Here is a 13,494-nt window from a genome sequence, read left to right as displayed (position 1 = left end):
CAGTTCGTCGGTGGTACACACTTGTAGGGTCCTATGCGACCGGGGGGATGGCAACCCTATTCCGACCAAAGCAAACTGACAACAGTCGACATTAGCACGGTTGTCAAATGAGAGCCCACAACAAAAGCACTAGCTGTCAAATGGTAGCCCATAACAAATCATTGTTTGGGTTTTTGATTTTCAAATTTTCCGCAATTTAAACGATAAATTCCTGAAAAAAAAACACGTGAATTGTGTTGCTGATGGCAAATTCTATCATATTCTTGTAGATTCCATCCCAATATTGGCTGAAAAAAAAGTGATTTTTCTGTTTACCTTTTTTTGCTTTTTTTCTTTTGGTCGACAAAACAGTGCGCCCGTACACTCAGAATCAGCATTACACATTTTCCAGTTTGCTTTTACACATTTGCATGGGACTTTTGAGTTCAACCAGGATAACACACTTCGTGTTACCAAAGTAATATGAATAATACTGATTCTGAGTGTTTGTTATCTGAACTTCCAAGATGGCGGCTTCTTCGCTACCCCCTGTATGCGACGCAAGTCTAACTTGCATGCGCATGACGCGCTTGCACCATACCTTGTATGCAACTCATGAGAGCGTGTTATGACAGAAGAGCGCGTGGTGGTTAATCGATAGGATCGGATGTGTTTATTGCGAGTCGTGCGGACAGACAGAACGGATCGATGGCTAGCGGGCGGACGGGTGGAAGGCCATCAGTAAACATAAGAGTGCACACGGAGCAAGACACGGAAAACCTAGGACACTTCATCACTTAAAAATGTCAAACGAACCAGTGACCAAACAGTTTTTGCAAGCGAGAACCCGTATGTCGCGATTTCTTCCGAAGTGCATACACCGCTTTCGGAAAAAAACCGGTCAAGAAAAATTTCAAATTGCTGTTTCTTGGCCCCCTTTGTGGGAGTTTTGCTCAGTAAAGTTGAATGTACAGAGCGGATTCCTTAATACAAATTTCGCTTCTTCGAATGTCCGCTAATTCGAACGTATTCGAATTTAAAAGCACTCAACCGTCAAAACCAGTTGTCATACTGATGTTGACGTTTCAACAACATTGGTCGACAATTTCCGAACAAGTGGTTTTAAGCTTTTGACAGCTGTCAGTGGTTCCAATTAGCGAATTTGGATTCGCTCATTCGAATGCAGTTCCATTCAAATCAGCGAATCCGCTCTGTAAACTATTCTTTAAAAAAAAGAAAAGGATACTTTTCGGATGCAATAAAACGCAAAAAAACTCATTTCAAGTAAATTTATTTCTTTACAACATTACGACATTGTTTTTCCTTTCCTTCATTCACTACCCCCACGAGTTTATTTTGTAAATGTTTGCCCAATAAACGTACAAGGTTATCCAAAAAATATACTATCTTCTAAACATTTTCTAATCGATAACATTAAATGTCGATTGCATACTATATTTCTCAGAGAATCATTCCCAACTGCACACCCGACCGCCTCAAAGTCTTCCTCTGGTGGTTTCTTCCTGTTTCTGCACCTCGGTGGTCAATCCAGTAGTTCACATGCATAGTACAACGAATACACACTGTATATTGTTTTCTTTAAAAAGGGTGTGATTATATCTCTTTGTTTGTTATTGTTGTTGTTGTTTGCACTCACAAATTCAGTGCAGTGCTGCTGCTAGGTGGTAAAATTTGTTTCTCTTGACAGCGTTGAACGGCGAAAGCAGTGTTTTGGTGTACAGGTTAGTTAAACACTATTAATAATAGTATGTGGTATATAATCGATTGGGTTTGGGTTCAATTCGCACTGCGTTCGGGTGGAATCTATCAACGTGTATGCCTATACCTTAGTTGCATTGAAATTAATTTGTATTAAAGGCACAGACAAACAGACATGAAAGTTAGAACAAATTTTTGTTCAAAAAGTGGGACCAGTTTAAATTTGAATTTGGTTTGCTCACTAACGACATCTATCTACGATTCCTAGAATCTCCCTCTCCCAAATGTCAGCTGGACATGTGTATGTATGTATGAGTAATCATGACAGATAACCAAAAGCGTGCATCAAAGGCAATCACAACAAAACGTTGAAAAGGCATTTTAAAGAAAAATGGTTTGCTTTCGAAACAAGAAAGAAGACGTTCCGTTTCGACGGAAATTCCACATGTCACTGTTCAGACGACCAAAAGAAAATCGAGGCTGAAAGGACAGTTTATTTCTTCCGGCCAAGTACAGTCTCACAATGCCAGCGAGTGCCGTGCAGCTGACAACAACAAAACAGTCGCCAAAACATCTTCTCCTGCCGGTTGTAAAGGAGGAGTAGAAGAATTAGTCATTAATCGGTTCCTAGCTAAAAAAACGTTGGGTCGGAGTAGGTTGGCGGTGGAAGACTCCACCCAGCTCGAAGTCATGATTTGGAGCCGGATCGATCATTACGGAGACCATGCACTTGATTCCGCGGAATGAATAGAACCACGAGGTGGTTCCGTCCGGCCGCTTTCAGAACCTGTTGCCCCGGTGGAAGAAGCTGCGCTTTTTTATGCGGAGTGCTGGTTTGCCTGGGCAGATGGTTCCATCCGAGGTTCCATCGGTGCACTCTCTTTAATAATCGCTGCAAAAGTGGAACAGGCCCTTTACTGCCCAGCCACGATCTTTTCGGCGCGTTTGTTGCAACGTTTGTGTTGACTTGGTGGAAGACCCCACCCGTCTATCAGTGGGTAGAATGGCCAACTCCCTGTACGCATTGGGTTTACTCGTGATTTTATTTGACACGACCTGGTCCAGAATACTGCAGTGTTGATGGTCGCGACATAAACAGCGTCATTTTTTTTCAAAGCGTTGGCCATTCTATCCACCGATAGACGAGTGGGGTCTTCCACCAAGTCAACACAAACTTGGCAACAAACGCGCCGAAAAGATCGTGGCTGTGCAGTAGGTGGCATGTTCCGCTTTTGAAGCGATTATTAAAGAACTGCATCGATGGAACCATCGACCCTACTCCAAAACACGACTTCGAGCCACGTGTTGTCGACAAAAAACAAAATAAAAATGAAAGGTCAAAGCTGTCATTTGAAAAACCTGTTGATGAGCACAAGGGCGCCTCTGGCGGTGAATCCGAAAGGTATTAACCATGCTTTTAGATTTTTGAAAAATAACCGTTACATTTTTGGGACAAGTTAGTGACCTCGACTTTCATGTCTGTTTGTCTGTGTTAAAGGTTTAACACGAGAACCAATGTGTATAGTACTGATGGGTTTTGATTATTCTTTTGTTCAGCTTGTTCGATCCAATCTGTACAATGTCTCTTTGGTTGCACACTTGGAGGTTAAAATATATCCAAACATTCTTGTAAATGTGTATATTTTCTAAAAAATGAAAGCTCCTTTGACATTGATATTTTCATATTCAGGATTATTTTGACCTAGATAGCATCGTTTTTAATATACCGTAAAGCCAACTATATGCTGCTGAGCGTGCTCTGGTTTGTAACATCAACATTAAACAATCTAGCAACATCGGATTCGTTACTGCGCTCTACGTGTTTGTGTGTCTGTGTATTACAAATGTCTTCGGTTTGATTATAAGCTGCTCTGTCTCAGTTGGCGTAAGAAATCTATCACCTATTGCATTGTATTAGTTTTGCATTGGCAAGATAAAATGCGTTTCTGCCCCAAAATTTCTATATAGCTGTGTAAAGGAAAATTATGGAAAAGGACAGGTAGAAGAAAAGAAAATGCCTCATCAAAATTATTACTCTTAAGTGGAACGTCCTCGCGAGCGACTAGCGGCAAAGTTATAGCCTTTTGTTTCGTTTTACTTTGTTGTTGGCACACCTGCGTCATTGGAAGGGTTGTAGCTGCACGCAAATGTGCTTAAACATCTATGTATTGACTAGTCAACGCAAAAAGGAAGCTAATGAGGACTAAATAACACTATAATACTAATTCTACCGGACAAAACCAACGTTTACACTCCACTACCGTTACAGGTGGTCGTTCGGGGATGAATTCCAGATTTTGTTACACAAACGACCACCGAAGCCACCATGATTATTCCCTATAGACACAGCACATAAAACATGTGACAGCAAAACAGAAAATCCCAAAAATCGGAAGGAATGAAATAGGGCTTACAGTAACTTTTTGTTTTGTTTTCTCTTACATCAGCGATCTTATCTCTCTATCTTTGGATTGGGATGGCTTGATGCCATTGTTGTTCGCGTTGGTTGCCGCGTCGTTGCCCAGCGAGCCATTGGTGGGTGATTTCTTCTTGCCGAAAACCTGGAATGCAAAAACGAGTCATGTACTTCTACAGATCTAGTTACATGTCAATATTTGAGGAAGTTAGGCTAACAAGCTCATATTCTCTATTGTTGGTTTAATTATTTAGGCGCCGTATTTGACGTCATCTTACACATCTCGCTTTCCGTTGAGAATCGAAATAAAACAAACAGCAAAATCGGCTTAAAGCGGTATACGCACCTCGGAAGGAACCGGTCAAGAAAAAAAGTTCAAGATGGTATGTCAGAGACATAACCGAAAGACATAGGACCAAACAGTTTGAATGTGTTTTTGGATTGCTAGTGAAATCTGAATTAAGATTACTTTATTTTGTTTCATAGATTTGTCGGCAAAATTGTCATAAATGTTCTCCCAAGGTGAACCTTCTATGAGGGCACCGGCAACTCCATGAATTTTGATATCCATATTGCCACAACTCGTATGGTTCTGTTAAAGACCCTCCGGGCCCCGGGGAAACCTGCTTTGAGATCACCGGTCACTCAAGGTTGTGGCCACTACTGTCGGAATGTCAATTTTCATGTACAGTATCAAAAACCATGAATTTTGATACCAATATGCCACAACTCGTATGGTTCTGTAAAAAGGCCTCCGGGCCCCGGGGGAACCTGCTTTAAGGGCACCGGCCACTCCAGGTTGTGGCCACTACTGTCGAAATGGCCATTATGTTCAGTATCAAAAACCATGAATTTTGATACCCATATTGCCACAACTCGTATGTTTCTGTAAATGTCCCCCCAGGCCCCAGAGGAACCTTCTTTGAGGGCACCGGCCACTCCAGGTTGTGGCCACTACTGTCGAAATGGCCATTATTATGTTCAGTATCAAAAACCATGAATTTTGATACCCATATTGCCACAACTCGTATGTTTCTGTAAATGTCCCCCCAGGCCCCGGGGGAACCTTCTTTGAGGGCACCGGCCACTCCAGGTTGTGGCCACTACTGTCGAAATGGCCATTATTATGTTCAGTGTCAAAAACCATGAATTTTGATACCCATATTGCCACAACTCGTATGTTTCTGTAAATGTCCCCCAGGCCCCGGGGGAACCTCCTTTTAGGGCACCGGCCACTCCAGGTTGTGGCCACTACTGTCGAAATGGCCATTATTATGTTCAGTATCAAAAACCATGAATTTTGATACCCATATTGCCACAACTCGTATGTTTCTGTAAATGTCCCCCCAGGCCCCGGGGGAACCTTCTTTGAGGGCACCGGCCACTCCAGGTTGTGGCCTCTACTGTCGAAATGGCCATTATCATGTTCAGTATCAAAAACCATGAATTTTGATACCCATATTGCCACAACTCGTATGTTTCTGTAAATGTCCCCCCAGGCCCCGGGGGAACCTTCTTTGAGGGCACCGGCCACTCCAGGTTGTGGCCTCTACTGTCGAAATGGCCATTATCATGTTCAGTATCAAAAACCATGAATTTTGATACCCATATTGCCACAACTCGTATGTTTCTGTAAATGTCCCCCCAGGCCCCGGAGGAACCTTCTTTGAGGGCACCAGCCACTCCAGGTTGTGGCCACTACTGTCGAAATGGCCATTATTATGTTCAGTATAAAAAACCATGAATTTTGATACCCATATTGCCACAACTCGTATGTTTCTGTAAAGGTCCCCCCAGGCCCCGGGGGAACCTTCTTTGAGGGCACCGGCCACTCCAGGTTGTGGCCACTACTGTCGAAATGGCCATTATTATGTTCAGTATCAAAACCATGAATTTTGATACCCATATTGCCACAACTCGTATGTTTCTGTAAATGTCCCCCAAGCCCCGGGGAACCTTCTTTGAGGGCACCGGCCACTCCAGGTTGTGGCCACTACTGTCGAAATGGCCATTATCATGTTCAGTATCAAAAACCATGAATTTTGATACTCATATTGCCACAACTCGTATGTTTCTGTAAATGTCCCCCCAGGCCCCGGAGGAACCTTCTTTGAGGGCACCAGCCACTCCAGGTTGTGGCCACCACTGTCGAATTGGCCATTTTTCATGAGAACCGCCGCATCATAGCGACTTCACGCCGTCCGCTTCGCTCGAATTTCCTCCTTCTGCTACCGGTGGTTCTTCCTTCTGGTTGCTGGTCCTCTTCTTCTATTGGCCGCTGCTGCTGCTGCTCCGCGCCGGCCCGACGTGCACAGTTCGAGTGCTCGTTCCAAAGTGACTTGCTTTTGCGAAATATTCTGCTTAAATAGCGGCACAGCCGGAGAACGGCACAAAAGGGGCGCGGTCTCGAATGCATACGCTCGCTCTGATTGGTCATCTGTCCGATTTGTACTGAAAAATTACTCATTTTGATTGCATGTTTTAAGTGCTTTAACTATGTTTAGTCAGACTATCTATGTAGTTAAACAATAGCTGAAATCTTCCTCTTTCGATTGGTGGTCCAACCATCTGGATTGATTCACAGGGAATAAAGATATAAGCGTTCAAAATGTCCCCTTTTTTAACGCATAAAAGTGACGCTTTGGATCGAATTTCTGAACTGGCCCCCCAATATAGTAAGTAAAGACATAGTCCTATGTCAAAATCAAATGGGCAACAGCGGCAGCGCAAGCAAGTCAGAGAGGGTGAAGAAAAGCCCCAATAAATCGCTCCCTCTCCTTTGTTCTGCTGTTCGTAAAGCTGTTTCTTGACCCCTTTCCTTCCGATCTGCATACTAGCCTTAAAGATGGTGTTGTGACGGATCGCGTAACTCGTACGGCGCCAAAGCAAGCCCCTCGTTTTAAGCGCGTTGTTTTGTTATTGTTTTGACAGGTGCCCGTGCTGTCGCTTGGCAATCAATCAGCATAAAAAAAAACCATCTGAGCAAACGGGAGCAAAGACGCAGCTGTACAGGTAAGCTGCGAAAAGACACCGAATATTTAACTTTTATTGAAATTGTGAACTATCAGAGTAATTAAAATATACATTTCTGGACCAACACGAGACAAGGGCGGATAAGCATTTTGACAGCTGAAACTATTTTACAAATTCCAAGCCAACATGTGACTTTTTCCCAAAAGTCTAAATGTTAAATGAAAGCTGGCTTTCTCAGCTACCTTTTAACTCTGCGGTTTTTGTAAAATAGATACCTGTTGGCTCGGAATTTGCAAAATAGTTCTGGCTGTTGAAATGCTTATCCGCCCTTTTCAAATGTTGCTCCAGATTTTAAGTTTGGTAGCGAGTGGAAAAGAGGTGTTTACATTTTCCACTACGCTCACAGAATCAGTGCCTGGTTCGACACCGTCCCGAGGTTGATTGGTTGGTTGATTTTTTTTAGTTTATTTGAGTGCGTGTGCTTCCAATCCATACTCGCTGACGGCAACGAAATTATGGGAAAGTATAATTTGTATCAAATTTTTAATATGCTAATACAGCTTATCTCAGTCTCGAATATTAGACGGTGCTAGCCCTTGCATAGCTTCCAACTACTCTTCCGGAATGGCATGACTGTTACATGATTTGCTTTTTGCGTCGCTATTTTAGGCCTGACAATATCTTCAAACGCTTACCTTAATAGCGCCTCTCAACATTAGTCGGAACCAGTACAGCTGCGGCAGAAACAGCGCCAAGATACTGATTTTACATCCTCGCGGCAATCGCCAGAAAGCCTACAAAAAAGGAACAACACTCATTATCACCGTCTAGGTTCAACCATCTCACTATACTACCTCAAAGAACGGCAAGTTTACGACCTGGCTGTAATAGTAGCAGACGTACGGCATCAGAAACACCCGGCACCAGAAAAACGTAAAAAGCATAACCAGTCCGTTAATGACGTACATTTTGCTTTCCTTCAGCCCCATGATGCTCAGAATGCCTCGGAATGATACAAACGGAGTCGACAGCTCCATCATGTACATGAAGCTGAACACGCAATCGCCCAGCCCACCTCGCAGAAACTGAAACAATAGAGAGTTTCAAAAACCTGGTTACCCTAACCCAACAACCCTCGCGCTCACCGAGATGACCATCAAACCGTACGAACCGATGAACAGATGGTGGAAGACCATCAGCTTGTGGGTGATCAGATAGCGCAAAAAGCTCGGCGTTCCCAGCTTGCTCGCAAGCAGAATCGACAGCGAGCCGTTGCTAATGCTGGGAATTTCATCCAAGGCACCTCCCGCCCCGCCATTCACTACCGCCGCCGCACCACTATCGCCCTCCACCTTGCTTCGTTTGGCCGCAGCCGCCGCCCCGTTTGCATTGGTCGCACCCAGTCCGAGCGTGGCCAGAATTTTGTTGGACGCTTCCGCGGCGTACACCTTGTACATGGACCAGATATCGTAGAAAAAGTACGAGGCCGCGAACCAGGCGTATGACTCGGACAGGAAGTGTGACGCTTGCAGGAAGTTGCGCGGACAAGACCATCGGCACACGAAAAAGCCGGCCAGGCAGGAGAACATTGCCTGCACTGCCGATACGATTCTGGGGGAAGAGAGGAAAGATCGGGGCATTAGTTTCGCTTAGTTGACTATTTGTAAGGAAGCAAAACGCTACGGGTCACGCCGTTCAAATCAACCTAAATTCTCGCTTACTTTTTCAAAAGGCCCTATGTACATAGGGAACCTATGGCGAATTGGTTATTTTGAAAAAGTAATTTAGAATTAACCTTTGTCATCAACCGTTCTGAGTTGTAAATACTCTACCGTAGATCCATTCGAAAACTCAAAGGGCTCGTTCGCCCTCTTACCGCAGCGTCCAGGCTTCGTTGCCAGAGAGAACAACCGGTCTAATCAGTATCTTGTACAGAGTCTGCTCCAATGCTTCAGTGAGGTGTAGCACTCGTTAAGATGTCAAGGTTTCCAGTAATCCACTTTCCGATTTACAACGTGGATACGAATCTGCATATCTTTGCTGATGTTTTTGTTGACTGGTAACCGGCGATTCCAAGTACACGAACTCACTCACCTCCTCTAACATATCACCATCCACAACTTGAGACGTTTACCAACCATGTACTTCGTCTATAGGTCTCTCGCAATTATTACAATGTCGTCGGCATGAGCAAGTAGTTGACCTGATCGGTTGCAAAACGTGCCTCTCGTGTCGATACCCGCTTTTTGCACAACTCCCGCCTAACCGAGGTTAAACAGGACATAGGAAGGGCTCACCTAATTCTTCTGACACTCACACATGACACGTCAAGCGTGTATTGATCAGCCGAGTCAGTTTGTCCGGAAATCCGTTCTCTTGCCTAATCTGCCATAGCTGTTCGCGGTCTATTGTATCGTCAGCTGCTTGGAAATCGATGTAGATGTAATGTGTGGGCATGTTGTACTCATGACACGGCTCGGGGATCTGCCGGATCTCTCCTCCATATTCAAAAGCACCCCGGATAACCAATCTTTGCTGATGGCCCTATTGTTCTTCAGATGTCAAATCTCCTTCTTCGGTAATGAGTGGCCCAAGCCTGAGCTACAAAGCCGGTTTGTAGAAGTACTGCTACCATCTAGAGAAAAAATAAGACAAAAATAAACCAACAACCGTTCACTCACTTGTTGGTGATATCCAGCACGTCGGAGATCCTGAGCCGGTACTTTTTCACGAAGCTCAGCCCGATGCTGGTGCGCAGAATCAGCTTGTTGAGAAAATCGGTGAGCGCCACAAAGTACACGAAGCCGAGCGCGATCAGCAGCGACCCCTTCTGGATGCTGATCCGGTCCGATGGGTTGAGCTCCCAAAGGCTGGCACAGGCCAGGCCAAACGACCCCAGCGAGTACAGCAGCTGGAACAGGCAACCCCGGGGGTCGGTTTTGTGCGTGGCGCCTCCGCCGGTCATGGCTGAACGGTTGTCTCGCGTGCACTAATAAATTTGCAAGTGCCTTTGGGGGTGCACTGCACACTGGCTGAATGCACTGGAGTGTCTCTGTTTAATCGTTGAATCACGCCGTCAGCAGCAGCAATAGATGATGGTGCAACGTGTTTTGTTCGTTCATGCGATCACTGTGCTGTAGCTTATCTTTTACTTGTGCATACTCATCGTTTTTAGTCTGGTGAAGAAAAAAAAAGAAAAAAAAACGACAACAGGTTAGCGCTTCAGTTCTAGTTATATATTATATAAGGTGCTAATGCACTGTGTATGGGACAAGTATTTGCGGAGAGTTAGTACAGGTATGACGTGATGCTGTTCAGTAAAATATCCGGATTACACAGATTATCGCTAGTCTCATAGCTATTACGCTTTGGACATCAAGAAACAGACTTTGAAAATGTCCTGTTCTTTTTGAAATGCAAGTAGATTGAACAAGTAAAAATTCTAAGTTTAATTATTGTTGATCAAACCTGTGTTTATCCAAACGTCCTTTTTGACTTGATTCAAAGAGTTCCACTGACATGCTATTTGCCAACTAGATTGGACAGAAATCATTGTCTTTCTATCAATGCTTTACTGTTCTTTCTTCTGTTTATCTTCACTATTGATGTTTGCTTAGTGATAAACATTTCCTTCGCTACTACCTACCATTGAATTCGGGTCACGACTGATTCAATCCACCTTACTTTGGTCATAAAATTGCACAACCGCAGCAAGACCTAACTCGGCACCCACCCCTGCCAAGAAGACATTCATCCACCACGCACACGGCGGGTCAGCAATTTAGAAAGTCCTTCGTTCGCAGACGACCAACAAGCAAAACAATATGCAGCAATATGTTACGCAACGTAGCAACCCGCGGAGGCCCGTCAACCCGTTCCAAAAACTTCCGCGGAACCACGAAACCAGAGGTAGCCCGCAAAAACCTTCAATCCACTCACCCGAGAGTTATCAAGATTTGCGTTCAAAACATTTTGCGCAGTTAGTGCAGCCGTCGTTTCTTCCACAAGAAGATTAATTCCGATTAAATACACACGCAGGACACACAATATTCTGTCACAGCAAAGCGACTTTTTTTTATTTGCTCCACCTACTCACGAGCAAGGAGTGATCTAATTTCGACTGACTGACGGGCCAACCAAAGCAACAAGCCCAAACTGATGAAAAGGCCTTTTGCCTTTCGTGCGAATATGACATTTCGATGGGGCATGGGCGTACGGTGGGAAAATTAAGGGGGATCATTACATGGAAATACACTGGTAAACAGCATTACACTTTTTTCAGTTCATGGCCTATCTACAATCACTTAGCTTAGAATAGTTAAGTAAAGTAAAACTTAGAAAATGTACACAACTTACGGCCGTCATCCACAATCAACTTAGAAAATTTGCTGGGCTGATATACGTTGCTATGCAGTTGTTTGTTTACCTTTGATATGGAAACGTCAACTAACCGTAGATTTTGAAATTTTCCAAACCATACGTCATACGTTTCTAATTTTATTCCTTTTCATTGTAGAAGATCAGATTCATTTCCATTGATTCAAACTCCTAAGCTAAGTGAAATTTTCTAAGTTAAGTGATTGTAGATAGGCCATCACTTTTACACACTTGTATGGGATTTTTCAGTTCAAGTATGATTACACACTTTCGTGTAATCATACTTGAACTGAAAAATCCCATACAAGTGTGTAAAAGTGAACTGAACAGTGTGTAATGTTGATTATCAGTGTAGAAATACGCACTCAAAATCAGACTTATCCCTCAAAAGGGTACTTTCTATCCTTATTTTCCACAAAAAAAGGATAATTTCTATCCTGTTATCAAGTACACCCGTCGTCACCCTTTTCAAAAGGGTACACACCAATTTCTCATTACTGTATTCAGTTAAAATTACTGAAATCTGCACTACTGAAATTTTCAGTATCAAAACTTGCTGAAATTTCAGCAAACTTTAACAGCTCCATAATAGAGACCCTAAATAGGGAGACTGGTCTAAGCTGGCTAAATCGATCTGGCAACGTATGTTTTGAGCTTGGCAACACTGATAAGTTTTGCTGAGCGTAAAGGCAAATGCTCGTTTGGATACGTCAAACTCGTGTCTGTTTGGGTACGTCAAATTCACTTCGACCAGTCTCCCTATTAAGGATCTCTACTCCATAAGGCTTTCTAGGCCCAGTGAAAAAAATATAATTTAACTCAAAAATGACGAACTCCTCGTCACAGTGTCCTGATGCAAACAATGATCGAGCTGTAGCTGTCACAGCCCTGCGAAGTATGTTGGCTGACATATCGGGCAGTCAGTCAAAAAACCAGCTAGAAGTCGCCTGACAATTTTTTTTTGCTAGAAAGAGATAGGAAACCTGATGCAAACACAAGGCTGTATATCAAAGGTACTCGTCATATTGGTTTGCATTAGTGTGAGTGCATGACTCCGTGCCACTAAAACCAAAACAATAACAAAAGAACAATGAACCGTGCCAGGAAAACCAAAACATAAACAATGTCAGTGTCAGTGGAGTGAGAGAGTCAGAGATAGCGATTTTGACAACCGCACTACTACACACTCAATCGCGAGTACCTTAGGTAGAAAGCCATGATGCAAACAAACGTCCAGCTGTCATGTAAACATACTTTGAATGTGTTGGTAAATTTCTGACTAGAAAGCCTTATACAAATTATTACTGAAGTTCAGCGAAAAACTAGCTGAAAATTTCAGTAGTGCAGTTTTCAGTAAATATTAACTGAAAACGAACTGCTTTGTATGTCAAAATGAATACATTTTCGATACCCTTTTAAAGGGTGACGAAGGGTGAACTTGAAAAAAGGAAATTATCCGCACATCACTAAACCGAAGTGCGCATCTCTTCTGTTGCGCGAAAAAATCTGTTGCGCACGAGGTTGCGCCGTACAAAAATTGAGTGGTTTGTCGTAAGCGTGTACATCAGCCTGTGGCGCAACAGGCTTTGACAGGTTGCGCTTGTATTATGATTTTTGTATGCCTTCACAATACTTTTGACTTTGAGTGCAGCGGAACTTAGGGAGCGTGCTTTTATTACGTTACGCAATAAAAAAGTTTTGTAACCCCCTTATCCCCTCTCGTAACAAAATTTCCGCACAAATTAAAAATAAAATGTAACGAGAAATTAAAAGTGAGAGTGTGTGCGTGCAACATGGAGTTAATTTTTTCAATGTGCCATGGTAATCTTCACATCAACTTTCTCGATAGAGCGTAAGGGAGCGTTCTTTTATTATTGTCGCTCTGGCACTAAACTGAATCGAGCAATTTCCACTTTCGTCGCACTTTTTCTCTCCGTCTTTTTCTGTCAAGCTAAATTTGGTATTACTCGTGTGTAAGGTAACTTTGTTGTGATTCCTCCATATTGTTTTGATTGACGAAAATTTATGTC

The 13,494-nt window shown here is 43.3% G+C and overlaps 1 protein-coding gene across 2 annotated transcripts; it reads right to left on the bottom strand.

Moving 5' to 3' along the window:
- Positions 1-1,253: 1,253 nt before the first annotated feature.
- LOC6031451 (ceramide synthase) lies at positions 1,254-11,250 on the bottom strand. 2 transcript variants are annotated; one of them, XM_001842203.2, is made up of 6 exons: positions 11,027-11,250; positions 9,769-10,263; positions 8,233-8,698; positions 7,942-8,172; positions 7,783-7,881; positions 1,254-4,259 (listed from the first exon to the last, which is right to left on the bottom strand). In XM_001842203.2, the coding sequence occupies exons 2-6, from the start codon at positions 10,050-10,052 to the stop codon at positions 4,137-4,139; spliced, it is 1,203 nt and encodes a 400-aa protein (XP_001842255.2). In that variant the 5' UTR covers positions 10,053-10,263; positions 11,027-11,250; the 3' UTR covers positions 1,254-4,136. The 2 variants fall into 2 exon arrangements, with proteins under 2 accessions (XP_001842255.2, XP_038109132.1); XM_038253204.1 differs by lacking the exon at positions 11,027-11,250 and adding an exon at positions 10,734-10,947.
- Positions 11,251-13,494: the final 2,244 nt, after the last annotated feature.

Source organism: Culex quinquefasciatus, chromosome 2 (assembly GCF_015732765.1).
Source record: "Culex quinquefasciatus strain JHB chromosome 2, VPISU_Cqui_1.0_pri_paternal, whole genome shotgun sequence".
NCBI classification, from domain to species: Eukaryota; Metazoa; Arthropoda; class Insecta; order Diptera; family Culicidae; genus Culex; species Culex quinquefasciatus.
Note: the sequence above shows the minus strand (reverse complement) of the source record. Positions and strands in the feature narration are given on the sequence as shown.